This window comes from Antedon bifida, chromosome 1 (assembly GCF_963402885.1).
Source record: "Antedon bifida chromosome 1, ecAntBifi1.1, whole genome shotgun sequence".
Lineage (NCBI taxonomy): Eukaryota > Metazoa > Echinodermata > Crinoidea > Comatulida > Antedonidae > Antedon > Antedon bifida.
In genome coordinates, this window is record NC_136226.1 from 13393949 (window position 1) to 13413286 (window position 19338).

General features: G+C 34.2%; 3 protein-coding genes across 3 annotated transcripts in view; all 3 read right to left on the bottom strand.

Moving 5' to 3' along the window:
- Positions 1-19338, bottom strand: part of LOC144834899 (adhesion G-protein coupled receptor G7-like) — a 73888-nt gene that overhangs the window by 44440 nt on the left and 10110 nt on the right. The window lies entirely within an intron of this gene.
- On the bottom strand, positions 228-11608 carry LOC144842990 (adhesion G-protein coupled receptor G7-like). Its single transcript, XM_078699627.1, has 15 exons — positions 11604-11608; positions 9735-9854; positions 9159-9419; positions 8882-8994; positions 8387-8594; positions 7996-8097; positions 5198-5328; positions 4957-5103; positions 4317-4674; positions 4042-4220; positions 3600-3767; positions 3362-3471; positions 2856-3121; positions 2661-2736; positions 228-2369 (listed from the first exon to the last, which is right to left on the bottom strand). Exons 3-15 carry the CDS (start codon positions 9259-9261, stop codon positions 1931-1933), a joined length of 2400 nt encoding a protein of 799 aa, XP_078555753.1. The 5' UTR covers positions 9262-9419; positions 9735-9854; positions 11604-11608; the 3' UTR covers positions 228-1930.
- LOC144842964 (adhesion G-protein coupled receptor G7-like) overlaps positions 228-19338 on the bottom strand; it is a 77087-nt gene continuing 57976 nt past the window's right edge. Inside the window, exon 15 of the transcript XR_013612207.1 lies at positions 228-1170. The gene's annotated coding sequence lies outside the window, so the exon portion shown is untranslated. The remainder of the gene's footprint in view (positions 1171-19338) is intronic.

Below are 19338 nucleotides of genomic sequence, written 5' to 3' on the forward strand. Positions count from 1 at the left end.
TTAATCAATATGTACCACCTAAATCACCAACAAAATAAATATACTTTCTGCTTTCTGAGAGGACGTTACCTACTGTTACCAGTAATATGTGTTGATAAAATTACTGAAAACATTCCCTAAACTAATAATATTTAGTAATTATTTTCATTTAAAACCAAATGTAAAAGTGTTTTTTTATATTTGTTATTATGTATTCACATTTAAAAAAATAAAATACTGTAGGCTACTACATAAAAATAAAATGTTTATTAATCTGTGTATCATATCATGTGTGGGTACATATAGTAGTAAATACACATAGAAAATAATCTATTTCATAAGTATACATTTCTGGGTAAAAGATTTAGGCCCTAGAAAAGTTACATTTAATCAATATGTACCACCTAAATCACCAACAAAATAATATACTTTCTGCTTTCTGAGAGGACGTTACCTACTGTTACCAGTAATATGTGTTGATAAAATTACTGAAAACATTCCCTAAACTAATAATATTTAGTAATTATTTTCATTTAAAACCAAATGTAAAAGTGTTTTTTATATTTGTTATTATGTATTCACATTTAAAAAAATAAAATACTGTAGGCTACTACATAAACATAAATGTTTATTAATCTGTGTATCATATCATGTGTGGGTACATATAGTAGTAAATACACATAGAAAATAATCTATTTCATAAGTATACATTTCTGGGTAAAAGATTTAGGCCCTAGAAAAGTTACATTTAATCAATATGTACCACCTAAATCACCAACAAATAAATATACTTTCTGCTTTCTGAGAGGACGTTACCTACTGTTACCAGTAATATGTGTTGATAAAATTACTGAAAACATTCCCTAAACTAATAATATTTAGTAATTATTTTCATTTAAAACCAAATGTAAAAGTGTTTTTTATATTTGTTATTATGTATTCACATTTAAAAAAATAAAATACTGTAGGCTACTACATAAAAATAAAATGTTTATTAATCTGTGTATCATATCATGTGTGGGTACATACAGTAGTAAATAAACAGAAAATAATCTATTTCATAAGTATACATTTCTGGGTAAAAGAATTAGGCCCTAGACAAGTTACATTTAATCAATATGTACCACTTAAAACACCAACAAAATAATATACTTTCTGCTTTCTTTGCCAGTAGGCTTGAGAGGGCATTATCTACTGTTACCAGTAATATTTGTTGATAAAATAGTACAGAAAACATTCCCTAAACTAATGAATATTTAGTAATTATTTTCAGTTAAAACCAAATGTAAAAGTCAACAAAATGAATTAAAAAAAACAATTATAAAACAATAAGTAAACATATGTTTAAAGGGTCCTTTGATTACGATCGTCATATTATATATAGTTAATTAATAGTTGTTGTGTCCATTGTTTGATGCTCATATGGTTTAAAATCTTGACTGGTCAAACAGAAAATCTTGACTGGTCAGACAAAAAATCTTGACTGGTCAAACAGAAAATCTTGAAATGTTAATTAATTAATCAACTGTTGTGTATTATGTATTGAATTTTGTCTACCTAATATTATATAAGCAATTCAAAAAAGTATATTGTTACCGCACTAAATTTAGGTAGTAGGGACGGGGGATGGGGTTCGGGGATGAGCAAATAAAAAATACTAATCTAATGATAAAGCAAGTTAGTTTCGCAATATAGCTAAATATATAACTTATTTCTCCATGGTTACATTTTGCTTAGAGAGAAAAAATGTTTTGATTAATAATCCTATTTTGTTTTCAAAAGTAAAGAAACCCTTATAAATGTTCCAACCACCAACTTTAAATGGTATTTTGTTACATATCTACTTATTGTAGATGCATGATAATTGGTTCTAAACGATGATTAATTCCAAACATATTTCTAAATATACTTGCCCAAAACACTCAATAGTGCCTTCTTAATGTCTAACTCACTAAGCATGTCTGGTTTGGCTACTTGACGGGTTAGTGCCAAGTTCTAGGCTACCCTGAGATGTGGAAGGCTGCTCATTTGTCCCGGTCACGATCATACAAATATTTTTCCAGTAATTTCTAACTTCTTTATTTCTAACACAATACATCACAAAAATGAGAAAGCCCTGCAGTGTGTTAAAGATACAGAATAAAAGGTTGTTGATTCTGGAAGCCTCTCCAATCGCAAAGAATCCAAAAAGCCATGTCAAGCCCATTACCAAGGTGATACTAATTGCATTTTGCAGCATACGAATTCCATCATTTTTCTTTTGCCTTTGAAACTTTCCATGTTGGGACAAGCTATGCATCACCAGAATAAACACCATTGCGTTGAACAGCAGTGCAATAGCCACAGGAACAGCAACACTCACATACATTCGACTCAAGGCCAAAAAACAACTGGGAAGAGAGATAACCCATTTATATACTTTGAGCAAAAATGAGTTAAATACAAAACAAATCAGTAGAGACGTTACCAACACTTGATTTAGCAAAATAAGTTATTTATAAACATCACATTTTTGCCGCAATATGATTCATTTTGTCATAATTTACATTTTTTAACTTTAAAATAAAATTTAATGACAACAAAGATCGACATTTCGGAACCATTTTTAAAATTTTGAATTTGACTAATAATAAATTATATAATACTACTGTATTTTTGTAAAATAATGGTGCATTACTTACTAGTTATTTTTTTCTTCATCTACATAGTCATCAATATTCACAAAGATTGTGGCCAATACAATAACAGCTGGTGCACCTGTAAGAGACAATTTTTATTTCAACACTCAAAACTCACTGTGAAAATGTATTACTGTATGTTTTGTGAATGATATAGCAAGTTTATTTATCTGATTTAAAGTAAATATTTAAACTCACCCCATGCAAAAAGAATGGATTTAAAAAGAAAATTGGAAACATGGGAATTCAACACTTTCACAAACAGATAATACATCATTACAGCTTGCACGGTCATCCAGAAGATTGAAGAAAGCAGAAAGTAATGCAATATCGCCCCCACAGCAGTACACCCATATTCATTGCGCATTTTTTGGTCGATTCCTGCAAGGAACACGATGTACAGACACAGCAATGAGGCACATAAATTACACAGGATTTTCTTTGGTTCAGCCTTTCTTAAATTTCTAAAAGAAATGGTACACAAATCATATTTAGAAAAAAAAATGTAAACATGTATAAATCCAACAATATATTAAAAAGATTATTTTAAAGAAAAATGATAAATCAATTAAAATAATATATAGCTGTTGGTAATTATTATGATTATCTAGGATAAGTAGACATGGTCTACCTTAAGAATTTAAGAAAAGGGAAGGGCTCTATACATTAATGTTTATTTTTCAAAGGATATTCCATATACTTACCTATTAGCTAAGAATGTTAATAATGTGATGCTAAGCCCTGTTATCGATAGAGCTAAACCTATTTTGGTAATTAATTCAAGAACTGGATCATCATCATGAGGGTAAAAATCCTATAAAGACAGTAAAATGGCTTAAAAACATAGCAAACACGGTTCTATGTTCTGTTATTTATAAAATGTTATTTACAAGAATGGAAAATTAAGAAAGATGTTATATATACATAATTAAATTACTGTACCATAAGAACAGCAAAATTAGTGAGATGATCGCAATTACAGTACTGTCTATCTCTACCATCGAGGGATCCACTAATGAGAACACATCCCTCACTTGACCACCCTCCAATACCATTCTCCAATGCAAAATCCCAAAAAACACATTCAGTGTTATCGTTTTTCTCAGTTATCTACAAAAGAAGAATGCAAACATAGGCCTACAGTATACTATGACAATTAACACATTGGTTTTAGGGTTACTTTCTCTTGAGCAAATATTTGAACTTTCATGAGCTTAATGTGTGATTATAAAATAACATCCAATGATTTATTAAAAAAAACAACACCCAAATCAAAATCTTCTCTGTAATAATTTTAAAAAGTTAATTTAGAAGACAACAATTTGAATTTTTTAATCAGTTTTAAATAATTCTTTAAATCTTTTTTTCTAATACTAAAAATTACCTCTGCTGGAATAAATGTGGTTGTGAGCGGCTCAGATAAAGAAATTGAATCTGGTGTGTCTGGGACCGAGAATGAAATCACTGGGCCATTGGGTCTCCGCTTTGAACTGTCATATTGAGGTGATTGAAATAGCCTACTATTTCTGTATGCAATCACAACAACCCGAAAACTATCACTGCCTAAAGTGAACAATAACAGATACGTTGAGCAAAAAAACATCAAAATAAATTAAAGAAACATACTGACCATGGAATTATGAATATACAAACACTTACCATTTTTATTCATAATTTCTGATGTGATAATTGGTGGTAATTCAATAGAAACTTGGACATCATCAGGCACTTTATTTCCTTGTAAAGTTGTGACATCTTCCAGGCCGTTTAAACCATCTGTTGACCCATATGCCAATCCAGTGCTGCTTACATCATCAGTATTTAACATCTGTCCAAGCACTGCAACATTCATCATACTTTCTTTATAAACACCATCTTGTAGTCCAACTTGCCCGATCTGTTTTTCTAGTGACACAAGAATGCTTGTTGGTGCTTGCGACATCATTTGACTTGCCATCAAAATCTCTTCACCTATACTAAACAGGTTATCTACTGAACCAACCATTGATGATGTCACCTAATATTGATATTTAACAAAGAAATGGATTTAGTTTTCTAGCCTTATGTCACTTTTCCATTACTGAACTGCAGTACAACGAAATAATAATAAGGATTTGAAATTGTATTACGGAAGCATATGTTATATAGGATTCTTTATCACAAATTTGTGTATTGACAAAAGCTTTATAAAATGTTATTTCAAAATTGTAGTAAGAACACAGGGAAGACAAGATGATTATGTTTTCTTTATTACTTTTAAATTTGTTGTTAACTAATTTTACAACTACAAAAAACTAACCACTGTAGAGTTGGAATTAACAGACACAATATCCTGCAGAATAACAGCTGTACTTTCAAGTGCACTGTCGGTAATCTCATCAGTTCTCAAAGTTATGTTGTAGACTGCGACACTTACTTCCTCAACATTATATTCTGTTACATTCATCTAAATTAAAAAAATGTCTTTGTTTATCACTGGAAATAAGGTATTAAAACATCTACATGAACATTTAGAGATAATATAAGTACAATCATCTTACGGCTACTATTCTTGCAAGTAGATCTTCTGCAGTTGCCTTTCCTCCGCAGACCGATATCTCAGGTGTAGAATACCATATAGCTGTACTCAATCCATCACTAACACAAGCCCAATTAGCCGCTGGCTCACCATCTAAAACAGGAAGTTTACATTTTATTAAATTCAGTGGTGGCGCCAGTGGGTGGGGGGGGGGGGGGGGGGGGGTTGGAGGGGGAGGTGAAGGGGGGTTTCGGGGGGAGGGGCGGCGGCTACAGGGGCTCTAGCCCCCTCGTCGGGGAGCCTAGCCCCCCCTCCCCCCCCCCCCGTCGGGGAACACGGGTACTTTTTGTCGGGGAATATAATATACAGTAAAAAACGTTCGCGTTCACTTCATATAGCTTCAGCGCCTTTGACCGTGAGAGTACGTCAGAGGGCTATTATGCACTTTTATGCATTCATTATTGCCAGCGATCTAACTACTAAACAATAGCTAGTACGCACTTGTTTGGCGGTATCCCTTTGTACGAATCGTTCAACGTTGGGTCGAGACATGTGATATTATGTTCCATCCAGGGACCAAAATGTGTAATGTAGTTATTTTCCAGGCAAAGTTTACTGAAGGTTACCAAAGGGAACACGGGTACTTTTTGTCGGGGAATATAATATACAGTAAAAAACGTTCGCGTTCACTTCGTAGCTTCAGCGCCTAGAAAACCGCGACGTTTCATTGACCGTGAGAGTACGTCAGAGTGCTATTATGCAATTTATATGCATTCATTATTGCCAGCGATCTAACTTACTACTAAACAATAGCTAGGTACGCACTTGTCTGGCGGTATTCCTTTGTACGAATCTTTCAACGTTGGGTCGAGACGCGTGATATCATATTCCATCCAGGGACCAAAATGTGTACTGTAGTTATTTTCCAGGCGAAGTTTACCAAAGGGAACATGGGTACTTTTTGTCGGGGAATATAATATACAGTAAAAAACGTTCGTGTTCACTTCGTAGCTTCAGCGCCTAGAAACCCGCGACGTTTCATTGACCGTGCGAGTACGTCAGAGTGTTATTATGCAATTTATATGCATTAATTATTGCCAGCGATCTAACTTACTACTAAACAATAGCTAGGTACGCACTTGTCTGGCGGTATCCCTTTGTACGAATCGTTCAACGTTGGGTCGAGACGATATCATGTTCCATCCAGGGACCAAAATGTGTACTGTAGTTATTTTCCAGGCGAAGTTTACCGACGGTTTACGTCGTGTACTGTGTCGACGTACGCTACACTACAGCGAAAACTAATTATGTTAATTGTTCTTATGTTCACCAATCAAAGAAGTAACCTTCTGTACCGCGGGGCACCTAAAATAAATATTTCATCCATTACTAAACAAAAAACATGCCATTTTCGCCAACATCTTATTATAGCTAAGTTATTAAATTTTCAATGTCCTGTATGTCATGAATTTCTCACCACTCGGAAGACCAGATGGTACGCACGCATACACTTGGGAGGAATAAACTTATTTCCCCCGACTGAAAAAGGTCTACGCTTGCGTTTTTTAAGCCTCTAGGCCTGATGTTTCCAAAGTATAAGATGCAATTTTTTGAAGACCTGCAGCTCTAGTTTTAAACATTTTCTTAGCTCAGTCACAACCGTGATAGGGACTTATATATTTTGTTTCATGTTTTGAAGTATAATAAGTCCAATTTCCGGGACCTCCAACTCTATTTTTCTAAATTGTCTTAGCTCCATCCCAACCACGGTTGTCTGGTTCTGTAGACCTGTAATTTCGTTTCATAGTATCATTAATGTATAATTGCAACTTCCGGGGACCTAGCAGCTCTATTTTTCAAAATTTTCTTACAGATCAGCTCAAGGCACACATTTACAATTGTTGCACCCCCAGACAATATAGGCCTACCTCTTCGCCTCTTCGCGTATATTAATTTTTCTATGCTACAATTTGCCAGATAAATATAGGCATAGGCCTATTTTGAACTTTTATTTTTTAAATTGAAAAATATGGATTGAAACAGTCATCGCGCATTGTTTTTTTGCACGCAGTATTTTATTTATGCATTATTAAAAATGGAAAATGTGGCTACCCTAAATCTGATTAAAATGAACGCGTTGCTTCCGGGGGCTTCGCGCACTGGACCCCCACCGGGGGCCCTCGGCGGCCCCCTGGCCCCCAGCCTAGTGATGCTCACTTCGCTCGCATAGCCCCCTCGTCGGGGAAAGTAACCCCCCGCGTCGGGAAGATCCTGGCGCCACCGCTGATTAAATTTGCAACCCGGACCTAATAATGTGATGTACACAGGGTGTGCATACACCATATAAAATTCAAAATAAAGCATAAATAAGTGAATAAGTGGCCGAGCGGGTAAGACAGTGGAACTGTAATCCAGCCATAACATTAACAATGGTTCAAGGCTCACTTGCTCCATAGTTCTGGTGGTAGAACAAGTTCTCGGATAAGGACTATAAACCAAAGGTCCAGTGTAATCACATTACTCATGTGCACTATAAAGAACCTAGTACTTGTTTCGAGACGAGTATGGGGTTACCCCTGTGTACTAGTTCACACTCAGCCATTGTGTCGTGGACAGACGAGAGAGCGCCTTATAGTGGCTGCACTGACATGAAGTGACCCTAAAGTGTAACCACCATGCATAGAGATTGTATTATGCACTATAAAAATTTAAAACCATAAAACTATTAAATATTGCTTAACACATTGAAGAGTATTGCTAGAGTATTTGCATCAAAATGCGAAAGCAAAGTAATACTAAACTAAGATAATATTTTCTTACAATCTTTTTTTGTTTCATCACACTTTTCTTCTGACTCAGCAGTGTGTCCAACTAATGTATCAGGAAATGTATAACCATTATATTCATCTCCAAAGCACATTTCTGTGAAGAAAAGTCATCATTCTTACTTCTTAATGTGCTAAATGTGCAGATATTGGAATTGTTAAATATTTTAATTCAAATTAGTTATAGTCACTTTTTCAAATTCTCAACTCGTCAGTGGATAATACATTAACTGTTATACATACACATTCACAAAGCGTTTAACTATAGAAATAACAGTACAATAATGATTCAACTTAGCCTCATTGTGTGGGAAATTTAGAGACTGGATGATGAGTGAAAAATGTTTTGGCTATTAAACAAAACCATTTATTGTCATTTACGTTACCAGAAGATTTAATATTGATACTGTTCGGGTCAAAATATCCATTTGAATGTATTCCAACTTGCACAAGTGATTCCATTAAAATATCAATATAGTCTTTTGGTGAAACATCTAACATGTATACATAGAAGTTGAAATCAGCAACGACACTTCCTGCTTGCAAACTTCTCACTTGTATGTAAGGATCATTTGGCAATGACGAGTCATTCAACTAAAAGTAAGGAGTCGGTCGGTAAACACTAACTCAAATTTGCGCACACTGCAGCCATGTATATGGCCTTGTTAACTCTTTTTTCTCTTAGTTTTCCGCTTTTCATTTCTTGCGCATTGAAGCTTTGCATAATGCACTATATAAGTCCCATTTATTATTATTTAAATCAATATAGGAAATGAGTTCAAATTGTGCTATTTGTTATTTTAAAGTAAAGTTGCTTTCAGAAGTTGAAGAATACAAAAGGCAAGAATTCAGCCATAAAAATATAAACGATAACAACTTACAAATGCTGTGATAGTGGCAGACATCTCTTGATAACCAACACTAGATGGATTCTGCAAACTTTCAGTAAACTCCAATTCTTGAAATATCAAAGTGACCTGAAAAGTTGACACTCCTAAAGACGATATAGCATAACATATGCATAATTGACATCATAAGTTCAATTAATCTTATTATATTATACAAAATCAAATTTGTAAATAAGACCAAGAGAACCCCTAAAAATAATTTTGAGCAAAATATCTATGATGCAAATGATATTAATAGATGGAAACTCACCAATAATAGTTTGAGCAGCTTTAAAAGAGGTGCTGATAATGCTGGAATGTAGGCCAACACCTGAGCCACTACACCAGTAATAACCCAGTGCATCAAACGTCATTAATACTGATAGCACTTCTTTATTTACAGAATCAGTAATAGGAACATCATCTTTGAACCATTGCCAATCAACAGAATTGTCAATCTTACAATAGAGAGACACTGTAGTATACAAAGTCACTCTATTTGGAAGTGGAGATCTTGAAACATAAGGAGGATCTGTAAACCCAAAATAAAAGTGTATATATATATATATATAATAAACTCATCAGGCAATGAACATTAATTCTAAACCGCCCGGTGATATACTGAAATTTAATTAATTAATTAATTTGAAACGATAAAGATGAGGAAATCTGTGAGAATGAGAAAAAGTCGCCCCAACCGAGACTCGAACTCGGACCGTCTGCTTGATATGCAGATGTCGTAACCATTAGACCACTGGGGTCTATATATATAATATATATAATACTTTGTTTCACTAACTAGTCTTATGTGTAGGTCTATATGTAGTCAACAAGAAGAAAGTCTCACTAGATTGAATTTCACAGAATATTCCTTCAAACCCAGGTACACACACACAATATGAACCACAAGATGCTTGAAGACAGGTTGCACGATTCTGACATTGATCACAGGCATTGTTACCTGAAACTGAAATTAAAATTCATTGTACAGATACAGCAGATTATGTTTGAATTGCTTACATTTATATGTTGTATAATTTTTGATTTTGATTTGATTTGATCACTTTATTTCAGAATAAATATTCCATATAATATACAACAAATAATACAAAACCGGAAGATCAAACTAAAATAGGAGTTTTTCCCACTTAGTGTAGAGCTTTGAATCTCGTAACAAATGGTTCGTGGTACACCTAACCAGATCGTTTTCACTATTCACAATTCTTAATCTAAAACCATAGACGCACTTACGTACATGCTCGTAGAAAGAGGGAATTCTCCTCGTGGCAAACATATTACTAGCACTACAGTGCTTAGGTAATCCTAGCAACATTCTCAATGAATTGTTGTAGCACACCTCCAAAGATTTAATAATCTTAACAGTGTGGTTAGACCATAACATACAACAGTACAGATTAGTACAAAACGACCTGAACAGATTACATTTAACCTTCACATTACATCTACTAAAACGTCTACAAAGAGTGTTACCTCGAATGCAAAGAGCTCGATACTGGCGATTAATGTCATTAGAATCATCTAAATTATTACGTAAAATATGACCTAGGTAAGTCACTTCATTGACGTAAGATAATATATCATTATTTAGCATAATATTTGATACCACTTCACCATGTTTCTTCTTTGGAGAAAAAACCATACAGACAGATTTTTTTGCGTTATAAATAACATCATGTTCTAAACCATACTGCTCACATATTTTAACCATATTTTTTAACCCATAAAAAGATGGAGCCATAATAGTCATGTCATCAGCATAACTTAAATTATTTAGGACAGTATTTGAGGTTCTACACCCGTAACCACATCTACTAAGTGTTACATTCAAATCATCAATGTAAACATTATACAGTAACGGAGACATGATTCCACCCTGTCGCACTCCGTTTCTTACATAGAACCATCGGGAGATGGATCTTCCCCATTTAATACAAAACTGTTGCTGTGAGTACCAACACGATAACAATTTTACAATTGCGGTTGGCATCTTTCTGTTTAACAATTTCTTAAAAAGAGTCCAATGATTTACTCTGTCATATGCCTTAGAGGCATCAAGAAAGCAAGCATATACAGGGCTATTTTGCCGAGTATAAAATTCAACAACTTGTTTTAAGACAAATATACATGTATCTGTGGAGTGACCCGATTTAAACGCAAACTGATGGTCAGATGACTTAAGGCTATCTCCGGACAATAATAATACATACATAATAATAACTACATTTTATAAAAATAAAAATAAACTTTTTTCATGTTTCTTTCTTTTTCTAAGTTTTCACCAGAATAATTCAAATATGGTCTTATTTGATAATAACATTTTCTTTATATAAAAAAAAATTAAATACACATAATTCTGTTAAAATCAGCAAATATAACACAAACGCCTGTGATGTTAATGTCGTGGTTCGGGAATCCTTAATATTGATTTGCTAGGTTTAGACCATTAAGGTTTGGTTTGTGAAGCCATGTATCCCATGCAACAAAACAATACGCAAGATGAGGCTGCATTTACTCTGTATCATTTATTTTTCTAAACAGGAACAAACCCTGTATAAAACAACGTCATAATTATTATTTTTCCAGCAGTGTAATATAATTCAACAATAAAAACAATCACAAGCAAGCTTACTATAATATGGTCACTTCACTAATTATCAATTAGTATTACTGTATATAACATTTAACGAACTTATACCTGGATCCAATACACCAATTTCATACTACTAATCACATCAACCTGGTAAGTTATCCAATTAACTTCAACATGGTATGTGATACAACTAACTTCAACATGTATGCTATCTAATAAGACAAAGCTGTATATCAAAGAGAAATTATAAACAGTGAATTCATTGTCGTTACAAATAATGAACGATAACAACTTAACTCGGTTATGCACATGGAGTAATACTGTAAAACATTATGGTTGTATAGAAAATAATTATCTACTCACAGTATTGGCGAGAATCCACACTTAAAAGAAATACAGTATATAACATGTCTTACTCAGACAACAACTAAAACAACTTCTGCAGAACCAACGCTCACGCAGCCTATTCGATATAATCATTCACCTGATATGCAAATACGCCCGCGAATACCAGTAGTGAACAATAGCAATGCAATGCAATATATTGCGCCACCAATAATGTAGGTATAAGAAACTTCGGAAGCTTTCCGATCCATTACAATTTCCCCGCTTGGATGCCCTTTTGACCCAAAAGGAGCGAAACAAACAAATTTATTTTTGAAGAGTGGACATGGGTAAACGATATCGATTTTTGTGAACACCTTTTGTAGAACGAGATGATCGCCTTGGAATTACTCCCGAATCATCACGCTCAACATCTATTTGTTTATCAGAATTCACATCTACAACAATCTTAAAACTTTCAACATCATCGTCAGATTCAGACTCACAACTTTCATCTTTATAGTTTACATCCGCTTCTAGACCATCATACGGCAACCACTCATTCCAATCAAAATGTACCGGTTCTTCCACCACACTCCTAGGATCTGATCGCAATCGTCTGCGGTTAACATAATTCAAAGGACCCCCAACTGCAGAGCGGATACCAAAAACGTCTGCTTCTTTGTTAATAGTCTCAACAATATATGAGTGCTCCTCGAACTTATTAGCCAATTTATGTCTAGTATTAAAATGTCTTCGGCGAAGTAAAACCCGATCACCAATTTCTAATATTTCCTTCGGAGAACAAGACTTATAACGATGCTCTTCTTTAGCTGCTGCTGATTTGATTCTACGTGAAACCACTTCATATGCCCTCTTCATGAGATCAGCTTCTTTAGTCAAATAATCCTCAGACCAATCTTGTTCCGCACCTCCAATAAAGTGATCTAATGGAATTAATGGTTCACGACCAAACATAAGAAGATACGGTGTTACACCTGTAACGGTATGAGGGGTGGAATTATACATAAACACAATATGCTGCAGCAATTCGGGCCATTTGTGTCGATCTTTCGGGCTTAAAGAACGCAATAAACTGCATAAGGTCTTGTTGAAACGTTCGCACTGCCCATTACCTGCAGGCCAATACGCCGTAGTGCGAGATTTTGTCATGCCATAAAGACTACATATACCTCGAATAATTTTACCCTCAAAGGATCTACCTTGATCCGAATGTAACCGTGCTGGCACACCATAATGGGAAAACCAATTATCTCTCAATACACGAGCCACTGTATCAGCCGTCTGATCTTTACATGGGACCGCTAGTGAAAACTTACTAAACACATCAGTCATAACAAGAATGTCCTCATAGCCTCCCTTTCCACGATCCATCTTTAAGAAATCTATAGCAAGAATCTCTTCGGGACGAAAGGCTAGAATATGACGAAGAGGGGGTTTGACCGTTGGTGTAGGGACTTTACTAGATACACAACTAAAACACTTGGAAATATGCGTACGTACATCACCGTTCATACCTGGCCAGAAACATCGACGCTTTAGAAGTTGTATAGTCCGTTGAACTCCTTGATGAGCCCATTTATCATGACATAAATCTATAAAAAGATTGCGCAAATTAGTAGGCACTAACAATTGATGAATTTTACCATGGATATCTTCATTGATCTCTCTATACAGAACTCCACAAATCTCTCTATAACTTGTCCACTGTCTCAACCAGCCCAACATTCTAGAATTATCTGTATTGTAGCGGTCACCAGGACACCATTTTTCCATCCATAATTTCCAGATTTCTCCCAATTCCCTATCTTTCTTCTGACATTCTGCCAACTGCTCATGAGAGTAAGAAGGAAAAATAGACAATGCCTTGTTAATACTACGTGATGATTGATCAATTTCAATACGTGGTTTACACTTATTAATTGAGGGATGAGAATCAACATATATATTAAGACATGAAGCGATAACTCCTAGATCTGACTTAAAATCTGTACACACGCTAATCGGACGACGACTTAAAGTATCGGCACATTTGTTGCTAGAACCTGGCTTATATTTGATTTCAATATCGAACATAGCTAACTGAGAGACCCATCTCATTTCTGTAGCGCCAAGCTTTGCAGTTTTTAAATGCGCTAAAGGATTATGATCAGTAAAAATGGTAACCTTTGAACCCTGAATGTAAGAAGCGAATTTATCCACCACTGCCCATTTTAGCCCCAACAACTCCAACTTAAAACTCGATAAATCAGGGTATCGGCATTCAGCACCACGAAGACTTCTACTTGCATAAGCAATTGGATGAAGAGAACCATTAGAGTCCTGCAACAAGCAAGCACCTAAACCTTTCAAACTGGCATCTACTTCAATAACAAATGGTTCATCAAATTTGGGATATACAAGAACTGGGGGTTTAGTTAAAGCATTTTTTAATTCAACAAATACAGCTTCTTCAATTTCAGTCCAACGAAACCTGTAGGCCTTCCCCGCTTGTGTGTCAGACAACCGGGTTACCAAATGCAAAGGCGCAGCAATTTTGGCATAATTACAGATAAACTTTCGATAGTATGAAGAGAGTCCCAGAAATGATTTAAGTTCAGTAATGCTGTTTGGCGTTGGCCAGGTCAGTATCTTTTCTATTTTCCCATAGTCTACAGCAACTCCAGCAGATGAAATAACATGACCCAAATAGGTTACCTCCGTCTTAAAGAAATCGCACTTCTTGCCCTTAACCTTTAACCCATACTTAAACAATCTAGACAACACATTTTCTAATCTAGATAAATGTTGTTTAAACGAAGAAGAAAATATCAAAATGTCATCCAAGTAAATTACAAAGTTAGTGATCATAAATAGAATTCTTTTACATTTTTATAAAATGTTCCATATAATTTGATACTAAAATTATTTCATTTAATCTAAGCGTTGCAAAGATATGACCATTATGTTCTAAATGGTTCAAAATATTCAAATTGAGGTCAGAAGCCATATTTTTGTTATACCTTGCCAAGCTTTTCTTAAGCTCTACAAGGGTTGCTTCTATTTTACTCCTATAATTTGCTTTAGCTACACAAATGTCTCACTTCCCTGTTCATTTCATTTTCATATTTAGTTTCGGTAAAAAATAAACGTTTCTTTAGTGATCCGTGGCTTTTTGTTGGAAAATACCATTAATTGTTTTGATGGAATTACCTGTTCAACACAGTTATTAATATACGCGGTAATTACTTCGAATTCATCCAGATCCGGCGACGAATTGTAACAAACATGCCAATCAGTGTAGTCAAAACACCCTCTTAGGGTTTCAATACTATCTTCTGTCCAAATTTTAACTGTATTAACCATTGTCTTTGCTCCCTTAACTAGAGGGGTATACTTAGGAGTAACCGTATGGAATTGTGGTCCAAGAGGCGGGAGAGCAAATGATGTATACGCATCACGAATGACATACCGCATGTATATATTTAATTCGTCCATTTTATTTTTAATAGACCTTACAGTTGACAGAATAATTGTAGGTAATGGTAGACGGTATTTGTTGTTTGTTTTATTCCTCCTTTCCTACCTCGCTTTCTTTTCCTGACTTGAGTATGTCCGTAAAAACCATCTAGTGTAGATCTGGTACAAGGCGGGTGTGTTTGACCGAAGATTCAACAGCATTTCCCAAGTAGGGCCTATCACATCAAATATCCCACGAACAAAAATACTGAGCAGCGCCCGTCCCAAGTATTGCATATTTTTCGGAACAGTTTGTTATATTGGGTACTCAGACGTTATACGGAATGCCATGCCGACCATAAATTTTGTCTACAGGACATTGGGCAACCTGGAAATTGGCCAACAGGACTTTTCGCTGACAGGACTTTTTGCCAATACTGGTTGGTCCTGTCCTGTTGACGAAATGACCGGTTGGTGAAATGTCCGGTGGCCGAATAGCCTGTCGACCAATTTCTTTCTGTTTATATTGTGTCCATCCATAGAAACATATCAAACAGAAGTATATTTAGTATTATGCAGTATTAAAGACATTAAAAATACACAAAGAGCCAAGATAAAGACTTCCATAACAGTGTAATGTAAATTAAGCATGATTGTGTAGCATAGTAGAAAAATAGTAGAAAAGAAAATAAATTTTTGTGATGTTTTTAAACTTACATGTCTCACAGAACTGTCCGCTGTAGCAATTTAGACAGCTACATGTGTAAGCAGTACAGGAACCAACAACCTGGACACAACCAGCCCCATTTTGACAGGCATTATTGGAACAAGCATTTAATACTGAAAAATTGAAGTTATATTTTACTTTCTCTTCATATAGTTGGTTTATAAATACTATTTTATCTACATTTTGTGCTGTTTTTCAACTTACATGTTTCACAGAACAGTCCAGTGAAGCATGTTGCACAGCTACACATGTATGCAGTACAGGAACCAGAAACCTGGACACAAGCAGCTCCATTCTGACAGGCATTATTGGAACAAGCATTTAATACTGAAATATTAAATCAATTATATTTTACTTTTCCTTGATTTATTGGTACGTGAATAGAATGACATGATCTGCACACACACGAAAATACATAGGGAATTAGTCTATAAGGTGAACCTGTATTTATAACATACCATCCATTGTTAACTAAAAATCTAAAATTAATAATATTAAATGATCATTTTATTAAATGCAGACGAAAAAACGGCAAAGGATATTCTGTGAGCCTGGCAACTCAAGATGCTTATAAGTAGTATTTAATAAAAACAGTTTGGCATCTTCAATACGTCCATCAGTCTATACGCTGATTGTAAGTGATCAAGCATTGGTTTTAAGGTAAGACAAGATATAAATGCTTTGATTATCCGTTCAAAAATCTTCATAACTAGAGATGTAAGAGCAACTGGTCTTTTATCATTTAGTTGCTTAGTACTATTGTTTTTGGGTACTGCAATTATAGTGGATTTTTCCATAATTTTGGTGTCATACATAAATTTAGCAAGGACTTGAAGAGGTGATGAAGAACACCACACAGTTGGTCCAAACAAAAAAAAACGTTTTACCCTCAATGTGGTCAGGACCATAACTCTTTTATCAATATTATTCTTTCTATTTGTATTATTTTTAATATTAATATTTTGTGGAACTTGATCCTGTCTTATTTAATTATTTATTGACACCTGATTTTCAAATCTTTGTGTAAATGTAAATTAAGCATGATTGTGTAGCATAGTAGAAAGTAAAATTCATTTGTGTGATTTTAAACTTACATGTCTCACAGAACTGTCCAGTGTAGCAATTTGGACAGCTACACGTGTAAGCAGTACAGGAACCAGAAACCTGGACACAAGCAGCTCCATTCTGACAGGCATTATTGAAACAAGCATTTAATACTGAAATATTGGATAATTAAGTTATATTTTACTTTCTCTTAATATAGTTGCTTTATAGAGATTATATTTTATCTGCTTTTTATGCTGCTTTTAAACTTACATGTCTCACAGAACTGTCCTCTGTAGCAATTTGGACAGCTACATGTGTAAGCTGAACAGGAACCAGAAACCTGGACACAACCAGCTCCATTTTGACAAGCATTATTTTCACAAGCATTTAATACTGAAATATTAAATAAATTACAATTAAATTTCTCTTGATATAGGTGGTTGTAAATACTGTATTCTTTTATCTACTTTTTGTTAATAATAATAATATAGGCCTATTTATTTTCCTCAAAAAATATAAATAATTGCATAATAAATGAATAAAAAATACAGGGCAGACAAACTGAGGAACAAGTCCCTATAACATTAAAGGTGTTGACTGCCCTAAGAAAAGACAATATAAATTATAATTTGAATTTAGAAATTAAACAAAACTTTAAACTCAATCATGTTTAAACTTACATGTTTCACAGAACTGTCCGGTGTAGCAATTTGGACAGCTACACATGTAATCATTACAGGAACCAGAAACCTGGACACATGAGCCTCCATTTTGACAAAGGTTAACATCACAACCAGCTATCTCTAATACTGAAATAATAGATAAATCATATTTTACTTTCTCTTGCTAGAGTTGGTATTAAGAGAATACAATTTTATCTAGTTATTGTGTGCTTTTAAACTTACATGTTTGACAGAACTGTCCTCTGTAGCAATTTGGACAGTTACACGTGTAAGCAGTACAGGAACCTGAAACCTGTACACAACCAGCTCCATTCTGGCAAGCATTATTGGAACAAGCATCTAATACTGAAATATTAAATAAATTAAAATTAAATTTCTCTTGATATAGGTAGTTGTAAATACTGTATTCTTTTATCTACTTGTTATTAATGACTAGCAGTAACCTGTGCTCTGCACAGTCTTTTCTACCTTAAGATGTGGTTATATACTTTGCATGGGCAAGTATAATAAAAGCGCACTCTGATAAAAGTATGTTGACAAATTATCAAAATAAAAACAAATTGTATCAAAAATAAAATTCGGAACTATTTTATGGCCGTTGATTTTGTTATACACTATCTCTTCACTTTAAAATATCTGTAAGCTAAAACATGAAAGCAATACTGGATATGGAACTTTAGACTTTACTTTTTACTATTCAGACTTTTCGAAAATAAAAGACACTAAACAAAAATTGTGCTGTGTGAATTAGTTAGATGATGCGAAAGTATAAAATATCAAACTATATTATTTTGGGTGTTTTCGTGGTGTAGGCCTATTCATTATTTGATACATATAGATAAAAATAAAAAAGTAGACATAAATCAAATGAAAAACACATTGCTGCGGAAACACAGATTGTTAAGTTGTTTTCATGTTCAATTTGTAATCGTTTGTTTGTGTGTGTTTTTTTTTTATTTACATTTTTTTTATTTCAGTAGTTTTAATATTTTGCAATTCTTTTGGTTTGGGAGATTTGTTACCTATTTGCTACTTTTGTAATATTGAGGAGGGCAGACAAACTGAGGAACAAGTTCCTATAAAAGTTGCCCTAAGAAAAGACAATATAAATTATATTTTGAATTTAGAAATTAAACAAAACTTTAAACTCAATCATGTTTAAACTTACATGTTTCACAGAACTGTCCGGTGTAGCAATTTGGACAGCTACACATGTAATCATCACATGAACCAGAAACCTGGACACATGAGCCTCCATTTTGACAAAGGTTAACATCACAACCAGTTATTTCTAATACTAAAATAATAGATAAAACATATTTTACATTCACTTGATATAGTTGGTATTAAGAGATTGCGTTGCAAAGGCTATTTTGGTTTCAATGGGTCAAAATATTCAAATTGAAATCAGTGATCAAAGATGAAGTTTAGAAATTTGACAACATGGGTTTTTTTAACTAGCATGCTTCATATTCATAAAAAACAATGTTTACAGTTTCCCCATGATCTGCACACACACGAAAATACATAGGGAACTAGTCTATGAGGTGAACCTGTATTTATAACATACCATCCATTGTTAACTAAAAATCTAAAATTA